General features: G+C 56.7%; 1 protein-coding gene across 1 annotated transcript; it reads left to right on the top strand.

Moving 5' to 3' along the window:
- Positions 1–272: 272 nt before the first annotated feature.
- Positions 273–23,170, top strand: GNS (glucosamine (N-acetyl)-6-sulfatase). Its single transcript, XM_037513328.2, has 14 exons — positions 273–455; positions 3,648–3,707; positions 6,209–6,415; positions 8,066–8,131; positions 8,549–8,647; positions 9,444–9,611; positions 11,022–11,104; positions 12,606–12,724; positions 15,551–15,654; positions 17,423–17,524; positions 18,178–18,285; positions 21,019–21,129; positions 21,578–21,738; positions 22,661–23,170. Exons 1-14 carry the CDS (start codon positions 273–275, stop codon positions 22,737–22,739), a joined length of 1,650 nt encoding a protein of 549 aa, XP_037369225.1. The 3' UTR covers positions 22,740–23,170.
- Positions 23,171–27,001: the final 3,831 nt, after the last annotated feature.

Here is a 27,001-nt window from a genome sequence, read left to right as displayed (position 1 = left end):
GCGCGTCTCCGCTTCCGGCCCCCGCGCCGCCGCCGGTCACGTGACGCGCCCGCGCCTAGACCACGCGCCGCGCTCCGGGCCCGCCCGGCCTCACGTGACTCGCGGCGCGCCCCGCCCCCGCCCGGCCTCACGTGACGCGCTCCGGGCCCGCCCCGGCTCACGTGACCGGCGGCAGCGACGCGGCCCCGGCCCTCGGCGCGGCTCTTCTCCCGCCGCCCCCCGCCCGACCCGGCCGCCGCGCCCGCACCCGCCCGGGCAGCCGGGCCGAGGCCATGCGGCGCCGGCCCCCGCCCCCCGGCGGCCCCCGCCGCCCGCCCGCGCGCTGCCCGGCGCTGCCGCCGCTGCTGCCGCTGCTGCTGCTGCTGCTGCTGCTGGGCGGCCCGGGGGGCGCGGCGCGGAGGCCCAACGTGGTGCTGCTGCTCGCGGACGACCAGGACGCGCTGCTCGGCGGCATGGTAACGCGCCCCAAGCCCCGGGCCCCCCGGCCCCCCGGCCCCCCGGCCCCCAGCCCGCCCGCCGCCCTGCGGGTGAGGCACCTGCGCGCCCCGGCCTCGGGCCCGCGCCGCCGGGAGGCCCCTGGGACTGCGGGGTCGGGGCAGCCGGGCCGCGGCGGGGAGCGCGCGGGGCCCGCTGCGGGGTCGGCGGCCGCCCTGGCCCCTCCGCGGGCCGGCCCCGACTCCGGCCCCTCCCGAGCCGCCGCGGCTCCCGCGCGTGGCTGACCCGGCGCCCGCCCCCCGCCCCCGTCTCCCGCTTGGCGGGGCCTCCCCCCCCCAGCCGCGCCCGCGGCCCTCCCGCCGGCCCCGAGTGCCCCCTTGTGCCCCGAGTGCCCCTCGTCCCCCCCCTGTGCCGCGACCACGGGGCCCCGGCGAGGAGGCCCGAGCGCCCGGGGAGGGAGGCCAGCCCGGCCGTGCGGGGGAGCCGGGAGCAGCTGCCCGGGGCGCGGGGGAGACGAGCGCGGCCGTGCGTGGCCGGGGCTGAGGCGCGAGCGCGTGTTCGCAGGGCGTGGGGCTGGGGCGGGGTCGCGGCCGTGCCTCCTGCCCGAGTCTCAGTGTCTCTCCTGCCCAGCCAGGGCCCAGGGTCCGGCGCTCCCCGCCCTCCTGCGTTTCCCCGGGTCCCCCTACCCCGGCCTCCCCCCTCATCCCCTCGCAGCCCGTCCCTTTAACAAGTGGTTTTGCTCGGGGAAGTTTGTGAGAAGCAGCAAACCCTCCAGCCGCATTCCTGGCCCTCGGGATCTCGGCAAACAGCGCGTCCCCTCAGGAGGCCTCCGGGGCTCCGCGCCTCCTCCCGGTGACCTCAGATGGGTCTTCGGGTGTCGGAGGCCTCGCCCCGCCGCGTGCCGTTCGTCTGGTCCTTTAAGCCGGTGTCCGTGCAGGGAGGAGCGACCCCAGAGCGGGGGCAATAAGCCCAGGTTGACAGTGCGCCCCTGGGGCGCCCCCCGCGTCCCCCGCAGCTTCTCCCAAGTCTCCCGCTGGTTTCACGCGCTTGAAGGGCCGCGCAGGCTGAGGGCTTTCGAGCACCTGCCCGGAGCCGGAGGGCGAGACGCTGTATGGCTGCGCTCTGGTCACCAAGGGGCTCTCCTGAGGGCATTTTCCTAAATTGAAACAGGAGAAAAGGAAGAGTTGGGGGGTTAAGTCGCTTGGACAAGGTTCCTGTAGCTGGTCAGCCCAGGTGCCTTGTGATCTCGGAGTCACATGCTTTTGCTTCTAGAGAATTCTGTCAGTGCTGACCTACCCACACCAGCTCTTCCTCTTTCTTAGTCACACATGTCAGATGAGAGTCTCCAGTGACATTTAGGGATGGGGGGGCATGGAACCCCTTAATTTATGTCTAATACTTTGTTTATACTCTTCATTTTTGCGGAGAGAGGGTGACCTCTGACCCAGAGAAGATTCTGAATTGGCCCCATAGTTGGCAAAATAAACAGTAGTCGGTTCCTCAGCCAACCCAGGGCAAAAGATTACAACGTGTGCGATGGTAGTTTAAGGTGGAGTCTCTCAGTCATCGCTGTCTTCATGTGGTGTCACTGACATCTCACTGCATCTGTGGCAGGCATCGTTGTGAGGCTGTTTTTAATCTTTAGGTTTTTTGCCCAGGGAGCTATTCCTCTTTCTTGATTTTACTTGAATGCTGTCATGGCGTGTTGGACATCCTTCTTCACGGAAGTACAACTTGCTCTTTTTCAAATCATTCACCCTAAAAGGGAAGTTGGGTGTCCTCCAGGTGTTCTCTGCCAGAGGCATCTGCTTCTCTGACAGCACCAGGAGGCGGCTGTGCTGTCAGGCAACGCTTGTCACGCACTTTACATACTAACTGCACCCTTGCTGGTCTCTTCTGTTTTATGATTGGGTGCTGCTCCTCAAAATCAGGTGAAAAAGTTTTGAAGTCCATGAATGAGAATAAATCTGACTATGTGATTTGAAATAAATCACTGAACAAAAGATAAAGAACAAGAATAAAAGTAAATTGTGGGCCTCCCCGGTGGCGCAGCGGTTGAGCGCTCGGTTGCGAAGCTGCCCGCGGCCTCTGCGGCGCCGGTTCGATCCCCGGCTGCTCCCCGGCCACCGGAGGAGGGTCCCGCATGGCGCGCAGACCTCTCCTGCCGCCCGCTGCTCCCCTCAGCAGTGTACTTCGGTCCTTCTGCCTGCTCTGCTCCCCGCTCTGGCTCTGGTGAATTCTCCCACCCTCCCGTGCTTCTGACTGTACCCAGTGCATGTATAAACAAAACAAACAAACAAATAAATAAATAAATAAAAACATGCCTCTATAAAAAAAAAAAAAAGTAAATTGTGACGAGGCCTTTGCTTGCCGGGCGAGTGCACCTGTTTGCCCTTGGCCCAGCGCCTGTGAGGTGGCTGTGGGTACAGAGCCGCCGTGAGCGCACAGTAATGGTTGAAAATGGCCTCTGGGCTCCACCACTGAGTCGGTCTGTAGGTCTCAGGACCTCGTCTGGCTTTCAGAACCGAAGCAATTTCACGTATCTGTCTCAAAGAAGACTTCTCTCAGTTAGTCCCCACGCTCTGCTTCTAGAGATGAACGAACACAGTTCCGCCCCGTCTTGTGCGAGGGCTGCTGACAAAAGAGAACGTGACACCAGAGTTTAATTACATTGAAATCAGCTTTGCTAGAACAGTGCCATCAGCTTGGACCTGTCCCTTCCTGCGAACATGGCCTCCTGGCCTTGCACAGGACGTGTGGCCATGACCACCTCGTTTGGGTCTCTTTGGAAGGGCGGGATGCCCTTGAGCTGTGTCAGGTGGAGCTGGCCATGTGGGAGTGAGAGGAAGATGCAAGGCATGTGCATTTTGGTTGGTTTTAATTCTTTGGAAGAGATCGTTTTTTTTTTTAATATTTATTTATTTATACAAGCACTGGGTACAGTCAGAAGCATGGGAGGGTGAGAGAATTCACCAGAGCCAGAGCGGGGAGCAGAGCAGGCAGAAGGACCGAAGGACACTGCTGAGGGGAGCAGCGGGCGGCAGGAGAGGTCTGCGCGCCATGTGGGACCCTCCTCCGGTGGCCGGGGAGCAGCCGGGGATCGAACCGGCGCTGCAGAGGCTGCGGGCAGCTTCGCAACCCAGCGCTCAACCGCTGCGCCACCAGGGAGGCCCTGGAAGAGATCATTTAACAGATAATTTCTTGCTTTACAGACACCCCTAAAGAAAACAAAGGCTCTCATCGGAGAGATGGGCATGACTTTCTCCAGCGCTGTAAGTTTCAAAGCTGCTTTAATTTTATTAGACTTGTATTTATGTTCTGAGGACACTTTTCAGTGTTGTCTGATACAATGTTTTTCCTCAGTTTTTTTCCTCAATGCCTGATCTGAAAAAAGGATTTTTATTTAACGTGATGTACATTGTTTTCATTGAAATCATATTTTATACCAGTTGAAGATTAGTTACTGGTATTTTCTAAGCCAGTATGTTCTACAACTCAGGATCACAGAATTTTATTTCACGCCCACTCTTTCAGGTTTGAAGATGATGTATAAGACTCAAGTAACATTTGTGAATGGTTCCATGGTAAAAGTTGGCAGGCCGTTTTATAAAGCCTGAGAGCCAAGCTCGACAAAGATAAAAATAGCAACAAAACACGCACATACACACACAGAAATAAAAGTCAAAGAAACAAAACTGTAGCCCCTTAAGGTACCTGCTTGACACCAGCGGCATGGAACGCGCTCTGGACCACACGCTCAGGAGCCCAGTCCTTGAGCTTTGAATACTGTCACCGCCGCTTCCTAGCTGTGTGACTTGGATCGGTTATTACACACATCCTTTGTATTAAGTTAAATACATCCTTTGTATTTCCCCATCATATAAAAACTACCTGTTTTTTTAAGTTGAGTGAGTTGGTACCTGTAGGGCCTGCACTTTCACAGGCGCCCGGCTCACAGCAACGCTGCATGCGGCGGTTCTGCCCGTCATGTGAGGCCATCGGCTGCGAGAGGGAAAAGTAGATTTTCAGCTCAAAGGATGCTTGAAAATCCTCGTGGCAGCATCCTTTCCTGGTAATTTAGTAAACTGTTTGAAGGCCACATCGTTCCTATGATGGCTGTTGGAAGCAAATAGTCCACCTTACAGTCCCAGGGGAAGACGCGCGGCGCTGCTGCTGGACGAGGTGAGAGCCACCCACTCCCGTTGAGTGGGTCAGGAGCCGCCTCGTGAGCGCCGTCATCTTGTGGGGTCCGGGCACCTGCTGGACAGAGAGCAAGTTACTTTCACTTGTTTGGACTTGCCACGTAGAGAACATAGGATTACTGGGAAACTAGTAGAATTGAGTAAGGTAGAAATGAAAAGAATAACTTTCTTCCATATAACCAATCAGAGAAGCATAGAAAATATTACATTCACGGAGCAGGAAAACAGATATTCGCAGCCAGTAATGGCCAACATCCGTATAAATAAAGTCTAAGAACTTTGTGAATGATAAAGTATTTAATGTGTGCACATCATTTTCTGTGGGATGACACAATATTGTAAAATTTTATTCTAATAAGAATCCTAACAAGATTTTTTTATACTGAGTTGTGATTCCAAAGTTATCTGGAATAATAAATAGGTTAGGAAAGTCAATGAATCTCTTTAATGGAAGACCTGCGCTATCGAATGCTAAAATGCGATCAGAAAACACAGTAAACAGCGTGGCGCTGGCCAGAAAGTAGGTCAGGAAACAAAGGGAAAGAATTAAAAGTTGTCGATGTGGAGATTTCTAAAGACAAACATCGACCAAAACTTAAAGGAAAAAATCGTGCGTATCTGTCACCTGACTGCACCCACCTTGACTCATACCACGTGACAAGCGTCCAGCAGCCCCAGGAGGAAGAACGGGTAAAGCCCAGGAAGCATCACATAGGTGCAGCTGGCCAGTGCGCAGTGGGGATGTTACCCCACACATTCAGTTTGAAAAGACCAAATACTAAGTTTTTGAAAAGGATAGTGTGTAGTTTTGGCGAATATGTGCTCTCCTGCGTGTGCCTGCCCTCCGTGTGAGCGTCCGCCAGGGCCTGCCCTCCGTGTGAGCACCCGCGAGGGCCTGCCCTCCGTGTGAGCGTCCGCCAGGGCCTGCCCTCCGTGTGAGCGTCCGCCAGGGCCTGCCCTCCGTGTGAGCACCCGCGAGGGCCTGCCCTCCGTGTGAGCGTCCGCCAGGGCCTGCCCTCCGTGTGAGCGTCCGCCAGGGCCTGCCCTCCGTGAGTGGCTGCGTGATGCACACTGAGACTCACACAAATACTGTTGAGCTGGACGGGGGACGCCTTGATGACGGGGCTCACAGATACAAAGTAGGAGCAAGTTCCTCGGTCCTGTTTAAAGTGGGACAGGAAGCGCTTAGAAACGCCAGGCCAGCCTGAAAGCGAACTCTGCTGCTCGCCTGCTTTGGAGTCAGGCCGTGGCCTTCACCTTTGGTTAAGATGCAGCTCCCACTGTGCTTTGCTCCTTGCACATAAACATTACTTCTTTGGCGGATGAGAGTCGAGTAACTCACTTTATTTTGCAGAAAGGAACCACCTGGGGAAAAAAATCTGTTCTCGTGTTTGGTTTAATCTGCTGGACTGTCTGCGTGACATACAGCAGCTGCGGTTTGTCGTGTAGAGACTCTTCCATGGGAAACTAGAAATTTGAAGTTTAGACTGTTGAGCAGCTTTCCTTTCGCATTTTAGTAAGTAGGGCAGAATCTCCTGTGACCGTGTCCTTCACCCCTGTCCCCTTTGTAGTACGTGCCGAGTGCCCTGTGCTGCCCCAGCCGCGCCAGCATCCTGACGGGGAAGTACCCTCACAACCACCACGTGGTGAACAACACTTTAGAGGGGAACTGCAGCAGCAAGTCTTGGCAGAAGATCCAAGAACCAAATACTTTCCCAGCAATTCTCAACTCAATGTGTGGTTACCAAACCTTTTTTGCAGGGAAATACTTGAACGAGGTATGTTGAAAAGGCTGTTCCCTCTTACTCGTTTTTCAAATGTGAGTGTAAATTCATGCTGTTTTTAATGAGTATCAGTTTAAGAAAAAGCTGTAGTATATGTTGTTTTATCTTCACCTGACTGTTCATCGAGAATTACTGGACATAAACACACCGTCGTGGTTTCTGTACTACAGCTGCGCTTCCTTGCAACAGCCTCGGGGGAGTTTCTTCATAGATTGGCCCGAGCCTGCTGCTGGCGGGTGCGCCCCTCCCCTCCCCAGAGCTGTGCTGGTCACACAGCTGTCACGGGGCCGTCCAGTTCCTCTTCACCAGGATCCCTTTCACCTTCTCAAAGTGAAGATCTTTTTAGAATCTCCCCTGAACTGTAATAACACAATGCTCAGCCTGTTGGCTACGGTGAAGAATGGGAACTAGCAGAGGGGGCGCCCCAGCCCCCAGAGCTCTGGGCCATTGCAGCGTGTGCTGGCCTCCTGGCGGAGGGAGGGTGCCTTGTGGTGACCTGCCAGGCCAGATCTCATGGCCTTGGGCCCACCGCATGGCGCTACCTTTTCGTCAGGGTGCAAGCGTCACGGAAATAGTGTGTGAGCTTCTGGGTAAAACTGGAGATGCAGGACAGTGAACACATGTATGTTTTCCTGTGTACTTTATCTGTGTTCACTGGAGACCTTAAAATCTGAATTTTCTGTTAACTCTTCCCCTCGTAATTGGGGAGATTTATCACTTTGTGAGTTGGAAGGAAGATGAATCAGTTTGAAAAGAATCGTGAAAATCCAGTACAGATGCAGATCACTGCGGCAAGGCTCTGCGTCGTAGAGAACCTGCCCTGCTCTGCAGGCTCGTAAGCATCCAGCATGGACGTAACACTTGGAGAAATTCTTTAAAGTGCCAAGATTTAGTTGTCAAGGGTTAATTAATTCTAATTGATTTAAACCTTGCCAAGGTCGCAGTACGGTGTTAGGCTTGTCGCGGCGAAACGGAACGGCGGTTGTGGCTCTCCCCTGACCCATCCATCGGGTGAATTGAACTCCAGGGGTAGATCTCCTCAGAAGAACAACTGAAGTTAGCGGGCTGATGAAGAACTCACAGTCTTTTATTTTGTTCCTAGCTATGCGGTCAGCTGAGCTGTTCTGCCTGTGCCGACAGTAGCTCGGCCTGTGGGCTAAGGTGTGCGGACCTCTTCTGTCAAGGGCCAAAGGACAGATACTGTAGACTGCACAGCCATAGCCCTTGTGGCTTCCCAGCTCTGCAGCCTCCTGTGGAAGTGACCAGAGACATTATATGAGCCACTGAGCCTGTCTGTGCTCCAAAAAACCTTTATCTTCACTGCAATTTGAATTTTTTGTAACCATCACATGTCACAAAACATTCCTTTTTTTGGTTTTTAGTGTTGTTTAATGGTTGGGAAAACAGTTCTGAGCTCGCTGGCCATGCAGAACAGTTTGCAAGTGTAGACTGGGCTAACTGTAGTCTGTCTACTGGAGGAGTGTCTAGGGACACAGCGCTCTTCACCCTTTCACGAGTCCATGCTCGGGGGAACGGAGTATCCACTCTGATTCGGGCGTGATCTGAAACAATTCTGAGAGCGTCCTGTCTCTCTCGGGCCTGGCTGTCCCGGCACTTCTCATGTCCTGCTGTCTTGCTTTGCAGTACGGAGCCCCCGACGCAGGCGGACTAGAGCACATTCCCCTGGGCTGGAGCTACTGGTATGCCTTGGTGAGTGACTGTTGCAGGCAGTGACCAGTGCACACAGCCCTCCAGACGCAAAATACTCTTCCTAATTCATCTCTGATATAGACATAACTTAAGTTTGTTTTTATGATTGTTTTATTTCCTTAAAAGAAATCTAGTAATCTGTCTAGTAATCTCCTTTCTGAGGTGTTTTTCTTGGATTATACATAGTTTGCTGTTCTACCTGATCCACTTCTGGCTTTTGGAAAAAGGACCTATTGTTGAAACTATGCTCGTAGTTAATAAAACCCTAGTTCAAAAATCCAATTCAATATTGACTGAGTAATTACCTTTTTAAAAATCTTATCACTATTTAAACAGCATCATTAGCCCAGCATGGGTTTTAGCTTTCATTTTTGTACAGTGACCTCATGACAAACTTGACTCTCTTCTCCTTAATAGGAAAAGAATTCTAAATACTATAACTATACACTCTCTATCAACGGGAAGGCACGGAGGCATGGCGGAAACTATAGCGTGGACTACCTGACCGATGTTTTGGTAAGTTACTAAGACTCTGTCCTTGCAGAGCAGACTCACATTTAATTCAAGACTCTGCCTGGAAAACGTAGTAATGTATTTTTTCACGTTAAATAATGTGACTGTATGATAATTCAGTGGCCAGGAATGTTTTCAACTCATTAAGAATCCGGAGGGGGTTTTTCTCTGTATAAAAGCCAGGCTCAGCACTAATGTTCTTAAAATTCCAGCCACAAATCCCTTTCCAAAGGCTAATCTGTAAGACTAGAGAAATGACTTTGTAGAGGTTTTACTTTGGACGGGTTCCTACTGCTGACCCCAGTCTTATTCCCAAGTTCAAGATGTATTTGGATTCAATATTACTCATTCAGCGTAACTATTCCAGTCGTCAGTAACTTATGTTAGCTACTCTCTCTGTTTTAAGGCCAAGGTAACATAATCCACCACCCTCATTCCTGTGAATTAAGGTGACTCCTTATAATTAGTCATCAAATAATACTCCTGGTTGTGTTCCTGTGAGTCAATACTAAATCACCAAATTCCCGTTTCTTTCTTTCTGGGAGGCATAACAATTTCTAGATCATGTGAAGGCACCAAGAGCTCTACTGCCTTTCTAGGGTGGTCTGCTTTTCAATCCCAGTGTTGCTTGAAAGTCAAATATTTGTCCCTACGATATGCTTACAAACGACTGCTGTATAAATGGTGTGCCGAGACGGGTTAACAGCTGGTGTGACCCCGAACCTCCTGTTCACCAGAGGGTGTCTGTCGGGTCCTCTGCTGCTGGCAGGGCCGGAGATGACCCGTCTTTGTGTGTCAGGCTAACGTCTCCTTGGACTTCCTGGACTACAAGTCCAACTCCGAGCCGTTCTTCATGCTCATCTCCACGCCGGCGCCTCACTCCCCGTGGACGGCCGCCCCGCAGTACCAGAAGGCCTTCCAGAACGTCTCTGCACCGAGAAGCAAGAACTTCAACATCCACGGAACGGTAACTCCCCCCCAGAATGAGCCATGCTCAGTGCACTTACACTGTGATGTATTTGTGGGGAACCTTCGACCTGGTAGCTGGTTTCCTTCCAGATATTTTAAAGGTATTGTACCCACCTCAAGTTCACCTGGTGGCGTGCGCTTGCTTCAGGAGCACAGGTAGACGGGGCTCTTGCTGCACGCCAGGGGAAGGTGTGGACATGCCGTCTCTCAGCTGCCGGTGCTCCGGCCTCCTGCGCGCTCGCTCTCTCCCGCCTGGCAGCCACCGAGGAAGCTGCGCTCGGGGAGATGAAGGTGTATTAAAGCACAGCTCAAGTTACTCTCCTTAGCACAGGGGTATGGCACCCTGGGGCTGAAAGGCGGCGTGCCCTGCCCCGCGTGCCCTGCCCCGCGTGCCCTGCCCCGCGTGCCTGTAACGCAGACGCTTTAATGACCTGGGAGGTGGCAGAAAGATTGAGTCTGGGCGTTAGCCCGAGCACTGCCACTTTCCAGCTAAGTGACCTGGCCTGAGCAGGGTGCTTGACGCCCTCCTGTGGACGGGGGCGATGCCCATCTTGGGTAGCCGCGGCCTGGCACAAAGGACATGAGGCACCCGCATCCCACCTGGCATGTGGCGGGCCACGCTGAAGCACGATTTCAGCACTGGGCGAACTGGGTTTTACCTAAAGGGCAGTCTCAGGCTGTGGTCCGAGAGGAGCTCGCGGCCCTCAGACGGCGGCTTAAGTACGTCCCTTTGCGCAGGATTTCCCCGTGGCTCGTGTTCGCGTGGGTTTTCGGGAGGAGGCGGCACCAGCATTTCTCCCATGCGCTAAAGACGACTTTGAGGAGCCTCGTTTGGGAGCTGATGCAGGGTTTCGTCATGGGGGCGGAGAGAGTTAATACTGTCCGAGAACGCTTTTGTTTTTAAAAACGTGGCTTTTTTATTTACACGGGAATGCTCCGGATTTGGACTTGAAATTTTAAGAAATTGTTGCGAGATTTGTCCCACGGTTCTGGGGTCATGCGGGTAGGAAAGTCGAGGACAGGGGAGTGATGACGTACCAGGCGGAGTTAGGGAAAGGTCAAGTCTGGCTCGTAGACGAAAATTCTAGACTCAGAAGCACACATTCCGCTTCATTTTAGCCAGTAGCTTCCCAAGTCATTGGCTGAGCCCCTTCCTAATGTGAATAACTAAGGCGCCCGGGCCCTCACCGTCAGGGAGGCGGGAGGAATTGAAAGAAGGCGCGAGTGCCGATGTGCAGAGGTTCCGGTCCTTTTTTTAACGGGGAGGGGCAAGTGAAGAACAAGCAAGGTTGAGGTTCCTTAAATGGGTTCAAGGTTGTTCCTTCTCGCTAAACTACAGAGTGAGCCTTATTATTGAGTTTATTTTGACTGTGTGACTTGTTAACAGTTTTTTTCTTTCCAATTCCAGAACAAGCACTGGCTAATCAGGCAAGCTAAGACCCCAATGACCAATTCTTCAATACAGTTTTTAGATAACGCATTTAGGAAAAGGTAAGAACTGCTGCTTGCTCCACCTGGCTGGTCTCTGGGACGCTCCAGATCCGCTCGGGACAGGGCCTGCGCCGCATGTTGTCTCCAAGACACACATCCGAGGGCGGGGAGCACGTTGGCGGGAGAGACCTTCTGATGGGAAGGCGGCTGTCACGGGCAGAGAGGTCTGTCCATTTCTCATTGCCTGTAGATGAGGCGGCCTTTGGACCAAGGACTGATCAAGCAATCCAGTTTTATTACTTGTTAATACATGTTGCAAACTGGAGTGCGAAGAAAATTTCACTTTGTCCCGTGTCCACAGAAAAGTTCACTTGGAGAGAAGAGCTCTGATACGTGCATAAGATCCGAAGGCTGAATCTAGAGCCAAGCATTTGCCTTTGTGGCTTGAAATTTTCAAGAAATTCTTTTAAGTCACTTTTTCAAAATTCACCAACTTTCTCTTAGGCTATGAAGAATTTAGGTTGTAGTCAGTGAACTTTCCCTGCACAGAGGCAGACCCTGTTACAGCACCGCAGGGCAAACGGTCTTTATCACAGCGGCCCGGCGCTGCTGCCGGAGCAGAGGCGGCCTGGGCAATGTGACTGAGCAGGGCTGCGCGCCAGCAAGATGTGTTAGTGCAAGGGAAGGACAGTGCATGGTTTAGGGGAGAGATTCAGATTTGCAAGATGGAAAGTTCTGGAGGTCTGTTCACTGCATGAATTTTACTTAACACGCTGACCTATACACTTAAAGTGGTTGGGAAGAGAAATCTCAAGTTTTGTGTTTTTTACGATTAAATAAACAGCTTAACAGACAGTGGACGGAGTTTAGCCCATGGGCTCTGGCCTGCTGACCCCTACTTGGGGCTGCTACGCACTATTGTGTGATAAATCTGCCTACACTCACCTCTGTGAGCCAGTACAGAGCTGCCCACTGTCCCTCCTCTGTCTCACCACTAGGGATAAATAATAAAACATTATAAAGGAATAAATAATAAAACATTATAAAGAGGGCCTCCCCGGTGGCGCAGCGGTTGAGCCCTGGGCTGCGAAGCTGCCCGCAGCCTCCGCAGCGCCGGTTCAATCCCCGGCCAATGGGTGAGAGTCCCACATGGCGCGCAGACCTCTCCTGCCGCCCGCTGCTCCCCTCAGCAGTGTCCTTCGGTCCTTCTGCCTGCTCTGCCCCCCACTCTGGCTCTGGTGGATCCTCTCACCCTCCCGCACCTCTGACTGTGCCCAGTGCTTGTGTAAATAAATAAATAAATCTTTAAAAAAAAAAAAAAAACATAAAGAAACTTCAGTTAGATTTGGGGTGAACTAATTATGTTCTGGAATTTTCTAATCTGATTTTTCTAATGTGGCGAAAGATAATAGGGGACCTGAGCTGCTGGGAGGGTGGCTCTGAACGTTTTGCTTTGGAGGTTTCCCTGAGTGTTTGCTTTGGGGTGAGTTTCCTTCCTCTGTGGGAGACGGTGGGCCCCGGCTCTGACGCTAAGACTGCTGCTTCCCTCGCCCATGTCCAGGTGGCAGACTCTCCTCTCTGTCGATGATCTTGTGGAGAAACTGGTCAAGAGACTGGAGTTTAACGGGGAGCTCAACAACACTTACATCTTTTATACCTCAGACAACGGCTACCACACAGGTGAGGCGCAGGACCACGTGTCCTTTCCCTGTTCACCGCGTGGGTGGCAGGCAGCCCCAGCTCTTCCCAGCAGCAGGCAGGCAGAGGGCAGGCCGGGCGGAGGCCGGCCCTCGGGTCCCTCCACATAGAGGCCAGTTCGTCCCCACCTGGACGCGCCAGGTTTCACTGTTGGCTGTTCTGCATATGGAAAGGCACAGTTTTCCAGGAGCCGGCAGCAGAGTAGGAGGGGTGGGTTGGAGGCCGACGTCCTGAAGAGTAAGAAGCTGAAGTAGATAAAAGGTCGAGCAGACCTTTGAAAGTGGGGTAACCATGTTTCATGCAGAAGGACAGAGAGAAGCTTGTGGAGGACGCAGGGGCTCTGTTCCTGTGAAATTAGTTTCGTGTGTGGTTTTTTGTTTTTTAATGTTGTCAAAACCACAGCATGAATCAACCTCAAGCCCTTGACTTTGGTCTAGAATTTCTGCTTGGGCCTTCTGTAGTTACAAGCAAATGTTTTCTTTCCCCATCTACAAACTTCCATCTGAATGGAATTAACAGACCTGCTTGCATAGGGACGGTTTGATTAGACACTTAGAGTATTATTGTTACGACTATTTTTAAATATCTAAAGGCTCGTGGAATAACGTCCCTTGTCCAGCTTCGGCAGGGTCAGCTGCATGTGGTCAGGCTCCGTGTGTCCTTATCGTCCCCGTGTTTGATTGTTTTTTGCCGGAAGGTTTTGCAGACACTCACAGATGTTGTGATCCCACTTGATTACGTACCTGACTGTCGGGTTTAGCAGAGTCTGCGCTGCTTTTATTTTTTCTTTTCTCCCAGGGCTATTGTTTGCCACTGATTTATTCGGGGAAGAACTGGTCTCATCCTTTGGAATGTGTCATGTTCTAAGGAGCCAGAATTCTTTAAGAAATGTCTGGCTTCTGGTTTGGGACAAGGAGGGACAGGTGAAGGGCCAGAGTTTTTTCACAGATAAATACGAGCCCCTCACTGGGCACAGAGTCCAGCTCGCTGAGGTTGCAGCTGGCAGAGGTAGGACAGTGTGAGCATCAGAAAGACTGCGTAGCTGACGCTGAGCCTGCGGCAGCCCGAGTGTGCAGGAATGTGCAGTGAGTGAGCAGAAGAGCGTCTGTGGTCACCATCGAGCACAGTTAAACCAGATCAACTTTACACTTGGTAACTCAAAAGAAGAAACGTTTTTATCCTGTCTTTTCAGGAGAAATTATACTTCACATTTACCAAACAGTCCCAGCTGATAAGGCAAAGCTCAGCGTCACAGAAGAGTTACAGTTGATCTATATAAAATAATAGATTTAGAAAATTACCATTATGAAACCGTACTTGAAACTTTTGATTTAAGCAGATCAGTAACTGCTAATCACCAAGGACGGGTTTTTCTCCATCTGCCATCCCGCCCCAGAGGTCATGAGATAAAGTCATGGGGTTATGGCTGAGGAGGAACTGGGCATGGGTGGGGCTCAAAACACCCGAGGTGCCTAAGGGACAGAACTTGGCGGTCAAAGGGCCTCGTTGTCACCCTCTCTGCTGCCTAATTTCTAACGAGAAATTAGGCCCCATGGCGTGTTCTGTGCCCCTCAAGGCTTCATTTGAATTTAATGAAGCCCTTCTGGTCTCTAGGAAGTAGGGGAGAGGGGAATAAACTACATGGTGTTTTTATAAAGTGATAAATCATGAAGGAGCGACAGCTGGGCAGACGGAGACCTCCCCACCTGTCTTTTCATAAAGCTGCGGCTCTCGTCACCTATTAGAAGTGAACTGAATAGGACCTCCCCGGTGGCGCAGCGGTAGAGCGCTGGGTGGCGAAGCTGCCCGCGGCCTCTAAGGCGCCGGTTCCATCCCCGGCTGCTCCCCGGCCACCGGAGGAGGGTCCCACATGGCGCGCAGACCTCTCCTGCCGCCCGCTGCTCCCCTCAGCAGTGTCCTTCGGTCCTTCTGCCTGCTCTGCCCCCCGCTCTGGCTCTGGTGAATTCTCTCACCCTCCCGCGCTTCTGACTGTACCCAGTGCATGTATAAACAAACAAACAAACAAATAAATAAAACATGCCTCTATTAAAAAAAAAAAAAAGAAGTGAACTGAATAAATCAAGTACCCCTTAAAAGGCTGTCACGTGCTGCAGTTGGCTACTTGCTGCCTCATGCTACCTCGTCTGTATTTAGCATTTCCTATAGATCGGTGGTTAAGCTTAGAGTCCAAATAGAGATTCACGTTTTCAGGTGAGAACGCTTTCTAGGTGATGCTGCTGTGTTCTCTGTTGCGTCACATCCTGAGGGCGTGTGTCTGGTTTCCTTCTGTAGGAGTGACTCATGGTCTCAGCCTGAGTCCTTCCTGTGAACCTTTCTGTGGCTGGAGCTTCCGTGGATGATCGTTACTTCATTCCTTTAGTCCAGAAATTGCAAAATACTGACTTCACAACTCTGTCCCTCCCTCTGCAGCTAGCTGGCATTCACCAGAGTAGAACTTCTCGTGGATTGTTTGATTATTTTGAAATGCCAGGAAGTATTCGGGATTTTTTTTTTTTTTTTTTTATCTGGCTTTTAGAATAATCTCGTTCAGTTGTGATCAGGCCGCGCATCATACGTGAACTTTAGGTATGTGTGTACCGTCCCGTCTCGTTCGTTTGTTTTCATTTGTCTCGTCTGGGAGCGGGGAGTCTCGGGGCGTTTATTTAAAGAGGATGAGCTCATCATTTCAGCTAGTAAAATGCCATAATCAGTAGCCCCAAGTTTTTTTCAGTTTTGCTATCAATGAAATGAATGGGTCTGTGAGTAACGCTTCTGTCTTGGCTCCGTCTCTATATTTTTTATTTTCAGGACAGTTTTCTTTGCCAATAGACAAAAGACAGCTGTATGAATTCGATATCAAGGTTCCACTCCTGGTGCGCGGGCCTGGGATCAGACCAAACCAGACGAGCAAGGTCAGTGCCTGGTGAGATGCGGCCGCTGCCAGGTAGCACCTGCTCCTGGCAGGAGACAGACTGGGTCGCTCTCGTGAGACGGGGGGTCTGCTGACAGTGGGAGGTCTTACAAGTGTGCTTGACAAACCTAGGGACAGGGATATTTTTTTTTTTTACCCTGGCCCCCTCCACCCACCCATTTGCTGTCTCTCCCAACTGCCACGTGTACGCAGCACACCAATGTGAGCAGCCGTTGCTTGTCTTTTAAGACTCGATCTTTATTTCACCTGGGAGCGGGGACGCCCATCAGGGTGCTTGTCAGGTGCCTTCTGAGCTGGTCAGCGTGGTAGGCAGTCGGCAGCATCTGGAGAAAAGGTTCTTCTGGGCTCACTTGGTCGGGAATGGGGACCCAGCCTCTGTTTCCTTCTTCAAGTTCACACGTGATCTGAGAAGCAGTGGGTGTGGGCCAGCGCCCTGTGGGGAACCCCTCAGACTGTCTGTGCACCCTGGGCCTGGCTGGGAGGGAGGGTCAGCTCTAACTGCCCGTCTCAGGGAGAGCCAGACACGGCCACTGCAGTCGTGCGAAAGCCTCCCGGGCGCTCGAGTGGAGACCCGGATGTTGAGCAGGGTCAGCTGAGCAGCGATCTGTGCATCCGTGCAGACATTTGTGCAGAACAAAGGTGAAGTCACAGACTTGAGGACGAACGTGGTAGGTTCGGGGAGCAGAAGGTCAAGTAGTGGACGCACTTGGCTCCCTGCAGCCACAGCTCTCCCCCGCTCTGGCACAGCAGGCCCTGCCCTGCGGAGCTCACTGTCCTCCAGGCTTTGGCTTTGCGTGTCCTCTGGAAAGCTGCTCCAGACTCCACACAGCTCCTGCGTGGTTCTCGCTGGCCTTGTCTTGCCATGCCCCGGGGGGGGGGGGTGCTTCCTGCCCCAGGGGTGGCAGAGGAGAGGAACACTGGACAGCCCCGACCTTCAGTGTGCCCGGGTGGCACCTGTGTTGGCTGAGCAGGTGCTGCCTCGGTGCTGGCCAGGCGTGCCTGTCTCTCCTTCCCTGCCGCCATCTCTTCCCAGCTTATACCTGCAGTGGCTGGGGACAGCTTCGTAGTGCTGAGACTTAACCCCTGTGCCACCAGGGAGGCTCAGATTTTTTTTTTTTTTAAATCTTTGGTCTTTCCTAAAATGATCTAAGGAAATCTGAGTTTTCTGAGGTTTTAAAGACTTTCAGTAAATGCTAGGATTCCAGTTATAAGCTGTTGACTTGGTCTCAGCTCCTTCTTTTCTTCTCATCTGTAAAGTGGAAGAAATCCTGCCTCCTGAAATTGCAGTGAGCATTAAATGAGGCTAAAAGGGAAGTATTGGCCCAGAACAGGTGGTCAGGAAACGTTAGTTCTCCTTCATTCCCCTGGTGTGTTGTCTCCAGGACTCCCAGACTTCTTGTCTCAGTGTTGACCTCACCTAGACTGCGGTTTCAGCATTGTCAGGAGTCTGTGACCCCAAATCTAGTAAACTAATAGATCAAGTTGGAACATTTTATGTGAAGTTTTGAGAAATGTTTTGATCCATTGCAATATGGGTGGAATTGATATTTCACTTCCTGGGGCATCTGTTAAAAGCCTTGAAAGCCTCTAGATTTTTTTTTTTAAACTATTACAGTTATATGTAAATATATGAAATAGTAAGACTTCAGTAACTTTGCTGATGGGGTAGGGGAGAAAAAGCTCAGTATAGGTAGAAGAGGAAAATAGGGCCAGTTTTTTCAAATTATTTGTATTTTCCCCCCTCATAGATGCTCGTTGCCAATATTGACTTGGGTCCTACTATTCTGGACATCGCTGGCTATAACCTGAATAAGACACAGATGGACGGGATGTCTTTACTGCCCATTTTGGTGAGTAAACGCCCTCAGTCAGGTGTTCAGTCAACACTCTGGAAAAAATTCCAGGTCATATAAAGACATAAAGGTTTAAATTCTAAATAAAACCATTAAATTTGAAGAGCAGAGAACAGAACTTTTCTCTCGTGGTGGGAAGGACTTTTCTGAAAGGCTGCGGGCCGCCTACAGACATGAGCGTCCGTCTCTCCACGTGTCCCCCCCAGACTTTTCATCAACAGAATTATGGGTGACAAATGGGGAAAATATTGACAGAATCGTGAACAGGGTAATTAGTTTGAACAGATGAGTCTTTAGAAAGCACAGATTACTATCCCAGTAGAAATAATGGGTCAAAGAAATGACTAACGAACGCCGAAAGGAATGAGGAAGTGCCCAAGAGTCACTCGTGTTGACCAAAGAAAGGCTGAAATGAAGGGGAGCAGCGCTGCCTGTGGAGCTCCCAGCGAGGAAGAAGATGAATCCCCAGGAGGGGCAAGAAGCCCGAGAGAATGCAAACTGCCCAGACTGTTCTGGAAGCGTCACTAGCAGGACCTGTCCGGGGTGCGGGTTTCACGACAAGTCTCCTGTCCCGTTGCGCGAGTCACCCTGGGATGCTTGACACCGGGGTACCCGCCGCCCCCACGCACCCGCTCTGCTCTTCTCCCCAGAGAGGCGCTGGGAACCTGACGTGGCGCTCGGACGTGCTGGTGGAGTATCAGGGGGAAGGCCGCAACGTCACGGACCCCACGTGTCCCGCCCTGAGCCCCGGAGTGTCGGTGAGTCGCGGCCGGCGCAGCCTCAGCAGCTGTCGGCGAGGGCACGGGGGGTGGCTGGGGTGCGCGAGCCCGCAGCCGAGCCCCGGGCCTCTTTGACCTTGGGTGGCGGGTCGACGGAGGGGACGACCGGTCAGGGACCCTGAAGACGTCGGCTGCTCTCCGAGGGCGCCCCTGGAATTCTCCCGGTTTCGTGGGCGGCGCGCACCTGCCGGGTTCCCACCCCAGCCGCTGCCTGCCGCGCGGTGCGGGGTTTCCTCGCGGTCCAGTCGGCAGCGTCACCTTGTTTTAGCTCCAGGTGTCCAGCTTCATGGTTTGTAAGTGTTGGGAAGCGGCGGGCGTCAGAGCGAGTTCGCCGTCAAGTCCGCAGCACCCCACGCGGTGGCCACGCGCGTCCTCTCCACCCGCGTCCCCTCCTCGTGCGTCCTCTCCGCGCGCGTCCTCTCCTCTGGGACTTTCTGGTCGTGACCGTCTGGCGCGAGCGCAGGGAAAGCCTTTTGTTCTGAGCTGCCTTTTCCTGACGGCCAGGAATGTCGGGCACGCACTCGCGAACCCGCCGGCTGCCGCCTGCCTCGGGGAAATGTGGGTTCAGATACGTCGGCTGAGTCGACGAGGTGGTTTTTTTTTTGTTTTGTTTTTTTAATGCATTGCGCCACTGTCTGTTGATCAGAGAATTTAGACCCCGAAAAGGGAGCACGTCACGCACACGTCACACCCCCCCCGACAGGCGTGCCGGCGTCACCACGTTAGTTTCCTCTCCAGCTCGCGGTGCTCCTCTTGCTCTCCGGGTGCCGCTCCGGTGCCGCTCGTTGTCTTCGGGGCGCTCGCCGAGAAGGTCCCCACAAGGTTTTGATGCGTCTGAAGTTAACGGTAACGTCACGTTGAGCTCACTCTGGGCCTCTGGGCCTTCGTCCCGCCCGACGGTTCACGGCCGCTGTCCTCTCTCCTTCCCTGAGCGCTGCGGTGTGAGTTGTCGCCCACGCGGGTCGGGTCCCGAGCGAGTCACCCCTCCCCGCGCTAAGGAGCTGCTCTCCGGTGGGTCTTCCACGTTTTCTTGCGTCCCGCGAGCGCCGGGTGTTGCCATCTTCTCTCCCCCTCGGTTCTGCGTCGGCGCCTGCCCGGTCGGCATCTGGTCCCGCCGGCGTCGCTCTCGCGTGTGCTCCGGGCCCGCGCCGCTTCCGGCGGGGACAGTCGTGCGGGGCCGCCTTTTCTGCTTTCAGGACGCTTCAGCCTTTGACGTCTTGGGTCCGGTTTGGGTGTGGATCTTTGGGGGTTCGGTGCATCTGAAACAGCTTCCTGGGCCTGACCGCGTGTCCCCAGCTTGAGGCACTTCCTGGTGCCGGTTCCCTTCGCGGGGCCCCTGCTGTGCCGCTGTTGTGCTTGCTGGGGCCCCACGTCTCTGAAGCCGCCTTCATCTTTCCTCCTGTGGCCTCCCCGGGCGAGCTCTGTCCTGTCCTCACGTTCGCCTCTCCCGTCGCCGGGTCGCCGCCGAGCCTTTCTCGCGTGTTTCCAGGCCAGCGTCGCCTCGGCCGTGGCGCGCCGGGCAGCTTCTTTCTCTCTGCCGCGAGGTCTCGCTGCTCGCGCTCCTCCCCCGCTGGGACGGGCTTTTCGTGACCGTCACCTCCAGCTCCTTTTTTTCGAGTCTTCTTTTTTCCTGAGGTTTTTTCTGGTCCTTTCATCTGGAGTGGACACCCGTGTCTTCGCTTGGCTCGCACCGTGGCCCCCGGGCGGCAGGTAGCGCAGCTCTCCCGGCCTCGAGGGGGTAGCTGTGTGGGCGGCGACCTCTGTCCTCCAGCTGTGCCCCGCGCCCTGGCCGGGTTAGAGAGGACCTCGCTGCTGTGCGTGGGCCAGGGCGTGTCAGCGTCCCAAGGGGGAGGCGCTCTCGGAGCGCCTGGACCCCAGGTACTAGCTCTTCAAACAGGCGGGCGTACGTGGCCGTGTGGGCGTCAGCCGTGAGCCCCTCCGGCCTGGGGCGCAGGCGAGATGGAAGTGTCCCCCCGGGGACGGCCGCGGCCGCCGGGCTCCTGGGTGGGTGTGTCATCTCCTTCCAGCGAGGCGCTGGCAGCTGCCGTGAGTCCAGGGCAAGATCTTGCAAGATCGAGCAAAGATCGTGTCCCGGCCTTCGTTCTGGCGCCGGCCGAGGCGACGCCCTCCACCCAGGCTCGAGTCAGGCAGTGGGAGCGCAGAAGCGGCTGCTGCCAGCGCCCCCCTCTCGGGAGACAGCCCGTTGTCCCTCCAGGTGCTTTTGGAGTAGCTGACGGGTCCCCTCCTCGTGTGACGTCAGCACCTTGCTCGCACGGGGCCCCGGGCAGCGGGTCTGCACGCCTGCTCCGAGGAGTGGCCCCTCCGGCCTTGCTGCCCCTTGCGTCTCCTGCTCCCCGGGCCGGTTGGTTCTACGCCAAACGGTGTCATTTCCGGCACAAGTTCCAAGGGTGGGTGTCTGATGTGGGCTGTGCCGTCGCTCCTCCGGGAGCAGCTCCGGGACTGTGAGAGCCTCCCGGGGGCTGGGGGCTGTGCTGGGGGGTGGGGGGTTCAGGAAGAACCTTCCCACCTGTGTCACGGGGAGTCGGCGGAGCAGCTGAGCCCAGGACCCGCCTCCTCCACCTTGTCTGCTCTTGACTGACCGGCTCCTCTGGGAAGGGCTCCCGATTCCCGCGTGCCCGTCTCACCAGAGCCAGCTCGGGCCCTGCAGGCCAGTAGCGGGACCCGCAGGTGGGGCCTTCTCTGTCCCCGCAGCAATGTTTCCCGGACTGCGTGTGTGAAGACGCCTACAACAACACGTACGCCTGCGTGAGGACCCTGTCGGCGCGCTGGGACCTGCAGTACTGCGAGTTCGACGACCAGGAGGTGAGGCTGCTGGTGGCGAGGTGCTCGCCGGCGGGCAGCGTCTCCACCGGGGCCCTTCGGCTGGTGTCCGGGGCGGGGTGAGACCCCGCCGCTTCCGCGGACGTGGGAGCTTTCCTAGAAAGGGTGCCGGCGGGCAGCGTGTCAAACATGTCTCCGCCACGGCGTGGCCCAACGCTTAGCCCGTCCCGAGGACCCTGCCTGAGGCACAGGGCGCACGGGGGCCCCCGGTTCCGCCAGTGGACACGCGTCCAAAGCAGTGGGACCCCCGGAACGGACTCTCCGTTGCCTCAAGTATACGCTGGGGGCCTTCGAGGCTCCTGAGACCAGATTACATTCTCCCCGGCCTTCTCGTCATCCGCCGCTCCGCTCCCGCGTGGGCAGGAGTCGCGCGCGGAGCATTTCTCCCAGCGCAGCCGGCTCGCTCCACCCCCGCGTGCCCTTCCCGCAGGTGTTCGTGGAGGTCTACAACCTGACCGCGGACCCGGACCAGCTCACGAACATCGCCAAGACCATAGACCCGGAGCTGCTCGGGAAGATGAACTACCGGCTGATGATGCTGCAGTCCTGCGCCGGGCCCACCTGCCGCACGCCTGGGGTGTTTGACCCCGGGTAAGCTCCCTTTCCAGGGCTTTGCCTCGCGCAGCCACGCTGTTCTCGGGCGCAGTCCTGCGCGACCCCCGTCCAGCCACCCCCTGCTGGGACCGTCGCGTGCCTTCCCGTGTTGGCTGGGACAGCGCGGCCCACACCCGGTGCCGCCCAACCTCGCGCTAAGGAGAGGAAGCTTGCCTCGCGAGGCAGCAGGCTGAGTATGTTGTTTCTCGCCTGTGCCTGTGAAGTGGCCCCCCAGCTATCTACTTCTTTAAAGATTTATTTTTATTTATGCATACAAGAATTGGGGTGCAGGCTAGAGGTGGGGGGGTGAGAGGATTCCCCAGAGACGGTGGGGAACAGGCGGATCCACTGACACACTGCTGAGGGGAGCAGCGGGGAGAGCACGTGGGTCACTCCTGGCCGGGGATCGAACTCGTGCTGCAGAGGTGCCGACAGCTTGTTGGAGCTGAGTTAACCCCGCCAGCTGTGTTCTTCCTGCAGCCACACCTCCGCTCAGGTCACCTTTGGGCATTGACGCTGACCTTCCTTGGGAGGCAAAATTAGCTTTTTCACGTAGCAGACATTTTCCAGTACTTCCCTGACTCAGGGAGGTTAATGACTTAAGTTCATAATAAGCCAGATTCACCACGTTGGAGGGCCGCCCGCCCGCCACTGTGTGTCTCGCTGCGGAGCCGCTGGTCAGGTGTTCAGCAGCAGCTGGATTCCTCCCAGAAAGCCTCCCTCCAGCAGGGCATCTTCCTGCCACCCCTGAGGCCTGACCGTCTCTTCTCCTCGCGCCATTTCCCTGCGCTCCTCCGGCTGGCTGGCCAGGATGGACTGTCCTCGGCTGCCTCGCAGAGGGCCCCGGCCTGCCCTGCGCCCTCCCGCCCTCCGGTTCCCTCCCGGCCCTGGAGGCGCTGACGTCCTTTCTCCCTCCCAGGTACAGGTTCGACCCTCGCCTCATGTTCAGCAGCCACGGCAGCGTCAGGACTCGGAGGTTTTCCAAGCATCCTCTGTAGCGGCCTCGGCTGGACCCTCACGCCTCTTCCTGACGAGTGACTGCAGTAGGTGCCTGTAGCGCGTCCTCACGACCACGCCTGGGAGTTTCTGGACTGGCTTTGGTTTGAGTCTGTATGAAAGAGCAGCCTGACGGGCTGCACAAGCTGTGAGCTCTGCCCGCCCTGCCCCCCCCTCCGCTCTGGCCTCGCCCCTTCGCCCCCGCACTCCACGCCTGGCTTTGCGGACCCACCCGGAGCGCGGGTATCCCGGGCGCGTTCGGGGCCACAGCCCGACCTGCTGTCCCGGGGCTTTTCGGATGGAGCGCTTTGCTGTCAGACGCGCTGCCGGCACCCGCTGGAGGAGAAACCCCCGCGGCGGGGCCGTGGCCAGGAGCAGGTGCCGCTGCTCTCCCGTCAGCCGGACACACCAGCCGGCGCTGCCGAGTCTCCCCGGGGCCCGGGCTGGTGCTGCCCGCGCAGCGCAGCGAGCGTTGAGCCGTGTCGGGCAGCAGCTTGCTCGGAGGGCCGCGCTCTGCTCCCGAGGCCGCGCCACGGGGTGCCAGTCAGGGCAGGGGTGCCTCGCCGGCGCCGGCACTGGAGAGTCTTACTCTCAGGTGTGGAGCCGAGGGCGAGCCCCCGCCCCACCACCCGCCTCCCTGCCAGGGGCGCCCCTGAGGCGCTGGGCCGGGTGCGGCACTTGGCGCTCCCGTGACGCCAGGTCTCGTCGTGGTCTCGTCGCTGCTCAGAAAACCTCACTTCACGTCACGGGCGCGGAGACCAAGCCCGGGGGCCGCACCGGGAGGCGGCCTGGCAGGGGCCGCGGGGCACCCCCGGCTCCTGTGCAGCTCGGGCGCGACTGACTTCAGCTTTATTTAAGGTCTTCGGTTGAGCTTTAAGCACTTTGTGAGAGAGACTCGCGGGGAGCCGGGGGGCGCCCAGCCGGGCCAACGCCCGCTCCTGGCGCGGCGTGAACACCTCTGCGGGACTGTTCAGGGGCGGGGATCTGGACCTTGTGGACCTGAGCTTCCGTGTGGATGGGGCGGGCCTGGGCCCGCGGCAGGCAGCGCCGCGTTCCTGGAAGTTGCCGTAGTTATTCCCGAATAAAAGAGACCGACTCTCACCAGGCCGTGCGCCGTGACGTGCTGTGGTTTCCCGACTCTGGCTCCCGAGAGCAGGTCAGACCCTCGGGGTGGCCCAGCCCCCCCCCCCGCTGTCCTGGGGTCGCCCGCTTTCTGCGGAGGCGGTGGGGGCGCAGCAGCCCCGTGTGCCGCCTCTGCTGCTTTGCCTGATCCTCGAATCGCCTTGCGCCTCCCCGTGCGCCGGCTTCCCCCGGACGGCCGGTGCCGAAAGCCACGTCCGAGACGCCGCCTCAGTTTCTGGCGAGGCGGAGAGCACCGAGCTGCTGGGAACGCGGGTGCGCGCACCCGTGGCAGGGGCGCCTGCGCCTCTTAAATTTCATTCCCCCCCGCAGGGAGCCGAGTACGTGCCTGTGGGTGCCCTTCAGGAAAGAAAGCGCTAGAACTGTGAGGCATGAACAGGGGTTTTTGCCTTATGAGGTTTCCTTTTACAAAACTCTCCCACAAATACATGACGCATCAGGGAGCAGACACCGTTGGAGCATCCTTGAGGGGGACCTCCTGGCGCTGTCGCCAATACATTTGTAGCTGACGGGCCCCACACGAGATGGCGGTGCCAGCCCCCAGGCCGGCCTCCCCGCGAGGCGCGTGGGCTTGGACGCGGCCCACTCAGGATTGGGGCTTTCCTGCAGGGAGACGAAGCGGCTCAGGCTCTTCAGCAGAAAGCCAAGCATTTGCAAATGAGCCGCCAGGTTTGGATGGAAATACTTGGGTTCTTCACCCCGCTGAGGTACCCGAGTCTCCTGGCTCCCTGCGTGCGCGTCGTCTGCTTCTAGAAGTTACTCTCCCCAGCCTCGGTGTCATCTCAGGCATTTGACTTAGAAAGTGCCCTTCAGGGACCCTGTTCACGGCTGCACTTTGCAGTGAATTAAAAGTGATTTCTGTTAGCGGGGGCGTGTCCCTTGTTCCAGACGAGCAGCTCTGACGAGAAGCCTTTTCCCGGTCCTGCTCAGCGTCCGCGTCGCTCACCCAGCGTTCCGTCTCCACCTGGAGAGCGCACACGTGGGCCCTGCGCACCGAGAACCCCTGAGTGGAAAATGTGGAGGAAACCTTCCCGATTCAGTCTTGATGCCTTCATAGCTCTGCAGAAAGCTGCCCTTGGCCACCTCGGCGCTGGATGCACTAAGCTCCCCTCAGAGCTGCCCGGCCTTGCTGTCAGTCACGGCCCCGCCGTCCCGAGTGAGGAACGACTCCGCCCCTGGACTGCAGCGTCCCCTTAAAGGGAGTGCGTGGTCGGGCTGGAGGCCACGTGGCCTGGGCCGCAGCTGCTCTGCTGTTCACACACGAAAGCCACGGACAACGGGGCCGGGAATGTGTGCTGAGCGCCCGCAAAACTTTACTTAGAAAAACGGGTCCTGGCCCAAGCCCCGACCGAGCAGGGCTCACACCCTGAAGGCCAAGGGGAAGGAAAGGAATGTTCAAGGAGGCCCATGGACCTGCCAGGCCAGCGGCGGGTGGTTTGGGCGCGTCAGGTCAAGCCAGCAGCAGGAAGAGGGGCCCGTGCGCCGTGAGGGTAAGCACGTTGCTGGGGCCGCTCTTCTGACTCGCCCGTCCGCTCCCGCCGGGACCGTAGCCTGCCCGCAGACCCAGAGTCCCTCCGGACCAGCCCTGTGTCCGCCCTGCCAGTGGTGGGCTCACAGGGCTCGTGTGCGTACCTTGAAGTGTGTTGGGGCCAGAGCCGACCAGAGAGCCCAGGGCCGTAGCTGAAGGCCGGGGCTAGACTCGCCGCCGGCCTGGCCGTCGCGAAGCGGGCAGGGTGTGGTGGGCACCGAGTGGGCGCCCAGGGAGGCCGCGGTACTGACTGTTCTAGACTTTGGTCTTGGGCGGGACTCCACGACCACCTTCTGCCCAGTTCTGATGTCCAGAGGACCCAGAAGGCAGAGGGCGAGGCCTGCAGTTAGCATCTGCGATTAAGAAAGGAAAAACCCGGGGTTCTCGGCCGGATTCTCCAAGCTATTTACGAGGTGAGACACCTGCCTCGAAGCCATCTTCCCGTTAAGCCGTTTGTGGGTCGTCTCGGCTCCAGGGGGTCCCCCCACCCGTGTCCTGCACCCGAGCACCCGCCTGCCTGGCCCCAGGACGTGGCCCAGGGACGGCAGCGCGGGCCGATGGCTCGGGCTCCTCCCTCCCCGCACGCCTGCAGTGTTTGCGTGTCAGGCATTCCCTCCCACTGAGCGGCTTTAGAAAGCGCGTCCCGGGTGATGCTATCTAGAGGATTGCCAGTGTCAGCCTGAGCGGGCGAGCCTGTGGCAGCCGCGAGGCAGCCATCACCCTCCTCAGGGACACGCGCCGGCGTCACCGTGTACGCGGCGCCTCGGCCACCCTAGGCGGGCCCCACGCGGCCCTGAGACGCGCAGCGGGCAGGTGAGCCTCTGCGCGGAGACGGGCGTCGAGGCCAATGCTGCCCTTTCCAGAGAGGAAGCCTTGACCGGGGAGCAGCAGATCTAGAAAGTTCTCCCAGCAGGGAGCCCAGCCAGAGGATGCCAATAAAATGTCACCCAAAGAAAAGCCTTGGAAATCTGTCTCCATTTTACAACATTTCCATTGAAGCGAGCCAGCCGGGGACCCTGCGCATCCTGGACACCTGGGCTGCGCCACAGCCTCCGCGGAGCCTGAGTGGGGACTCGCGCCGGCTCCAGCTGCCCGACAGCGGTGGGCGGTCCGTCTGGATGAAGACAAGCCCTTGGCGTCCTTCTCATCATCTGCCAGGCGCCTGACGCCCGCTCTGCGGTTTCTAAACAGTCGCTGAATGACATTAACACACGCGGCCTCCCAGACCAGCTTCCGTGCCAGCCACGACCGCGCGCGAGCGGCCGCAGGCGCAGACCCAGGCCGTAGAGCAGCCGTTCCCCAAAGCTGATCGCGGTTGACTCCAAGCCTGGGCTGCAGAGGGAGGGAGGGGCCTTCATCAATTCTTCCGTCAATAAACAACCACCGGGCCTCCCCCGGGGCGGGGGGTAAGCACCGCACTGTGCAGCTGCTGCAGCCTCTGCAGCCCGAGTTCGATCCCCGGCCAGGGAGCAACCCGCACGGCGCAGCAGACCCCTCCTGTCTCCCCCTGCTCCCCTCCGCAGTGTGTTTCCGTGGATCCGCCTGTTGTGCTCCCCACTCTGTCTCTGGGGAGTCCTCTCACCGCCCCCCTCACCT

This window comes from Talpa occidentalis, unplaced genomic scaffold (genome assembly GCF_014898055.3).
Source record: "Talpa occidentalis isolate TD23 unplaced genomic scaffold, MPIMG_talOcc4v2.1 talOcc4.16, whole genome shotgun sequence".
NCBI classification, from domain to species: Eukaryota; Metazoa; Chordata; class Mammalia; order Eulipotyphla; family Talpidae; genus Talpa; species Talpa occidentalis.
This window is presented reverse-complemented; position numbering and strand designations above follow the sequence as displayed.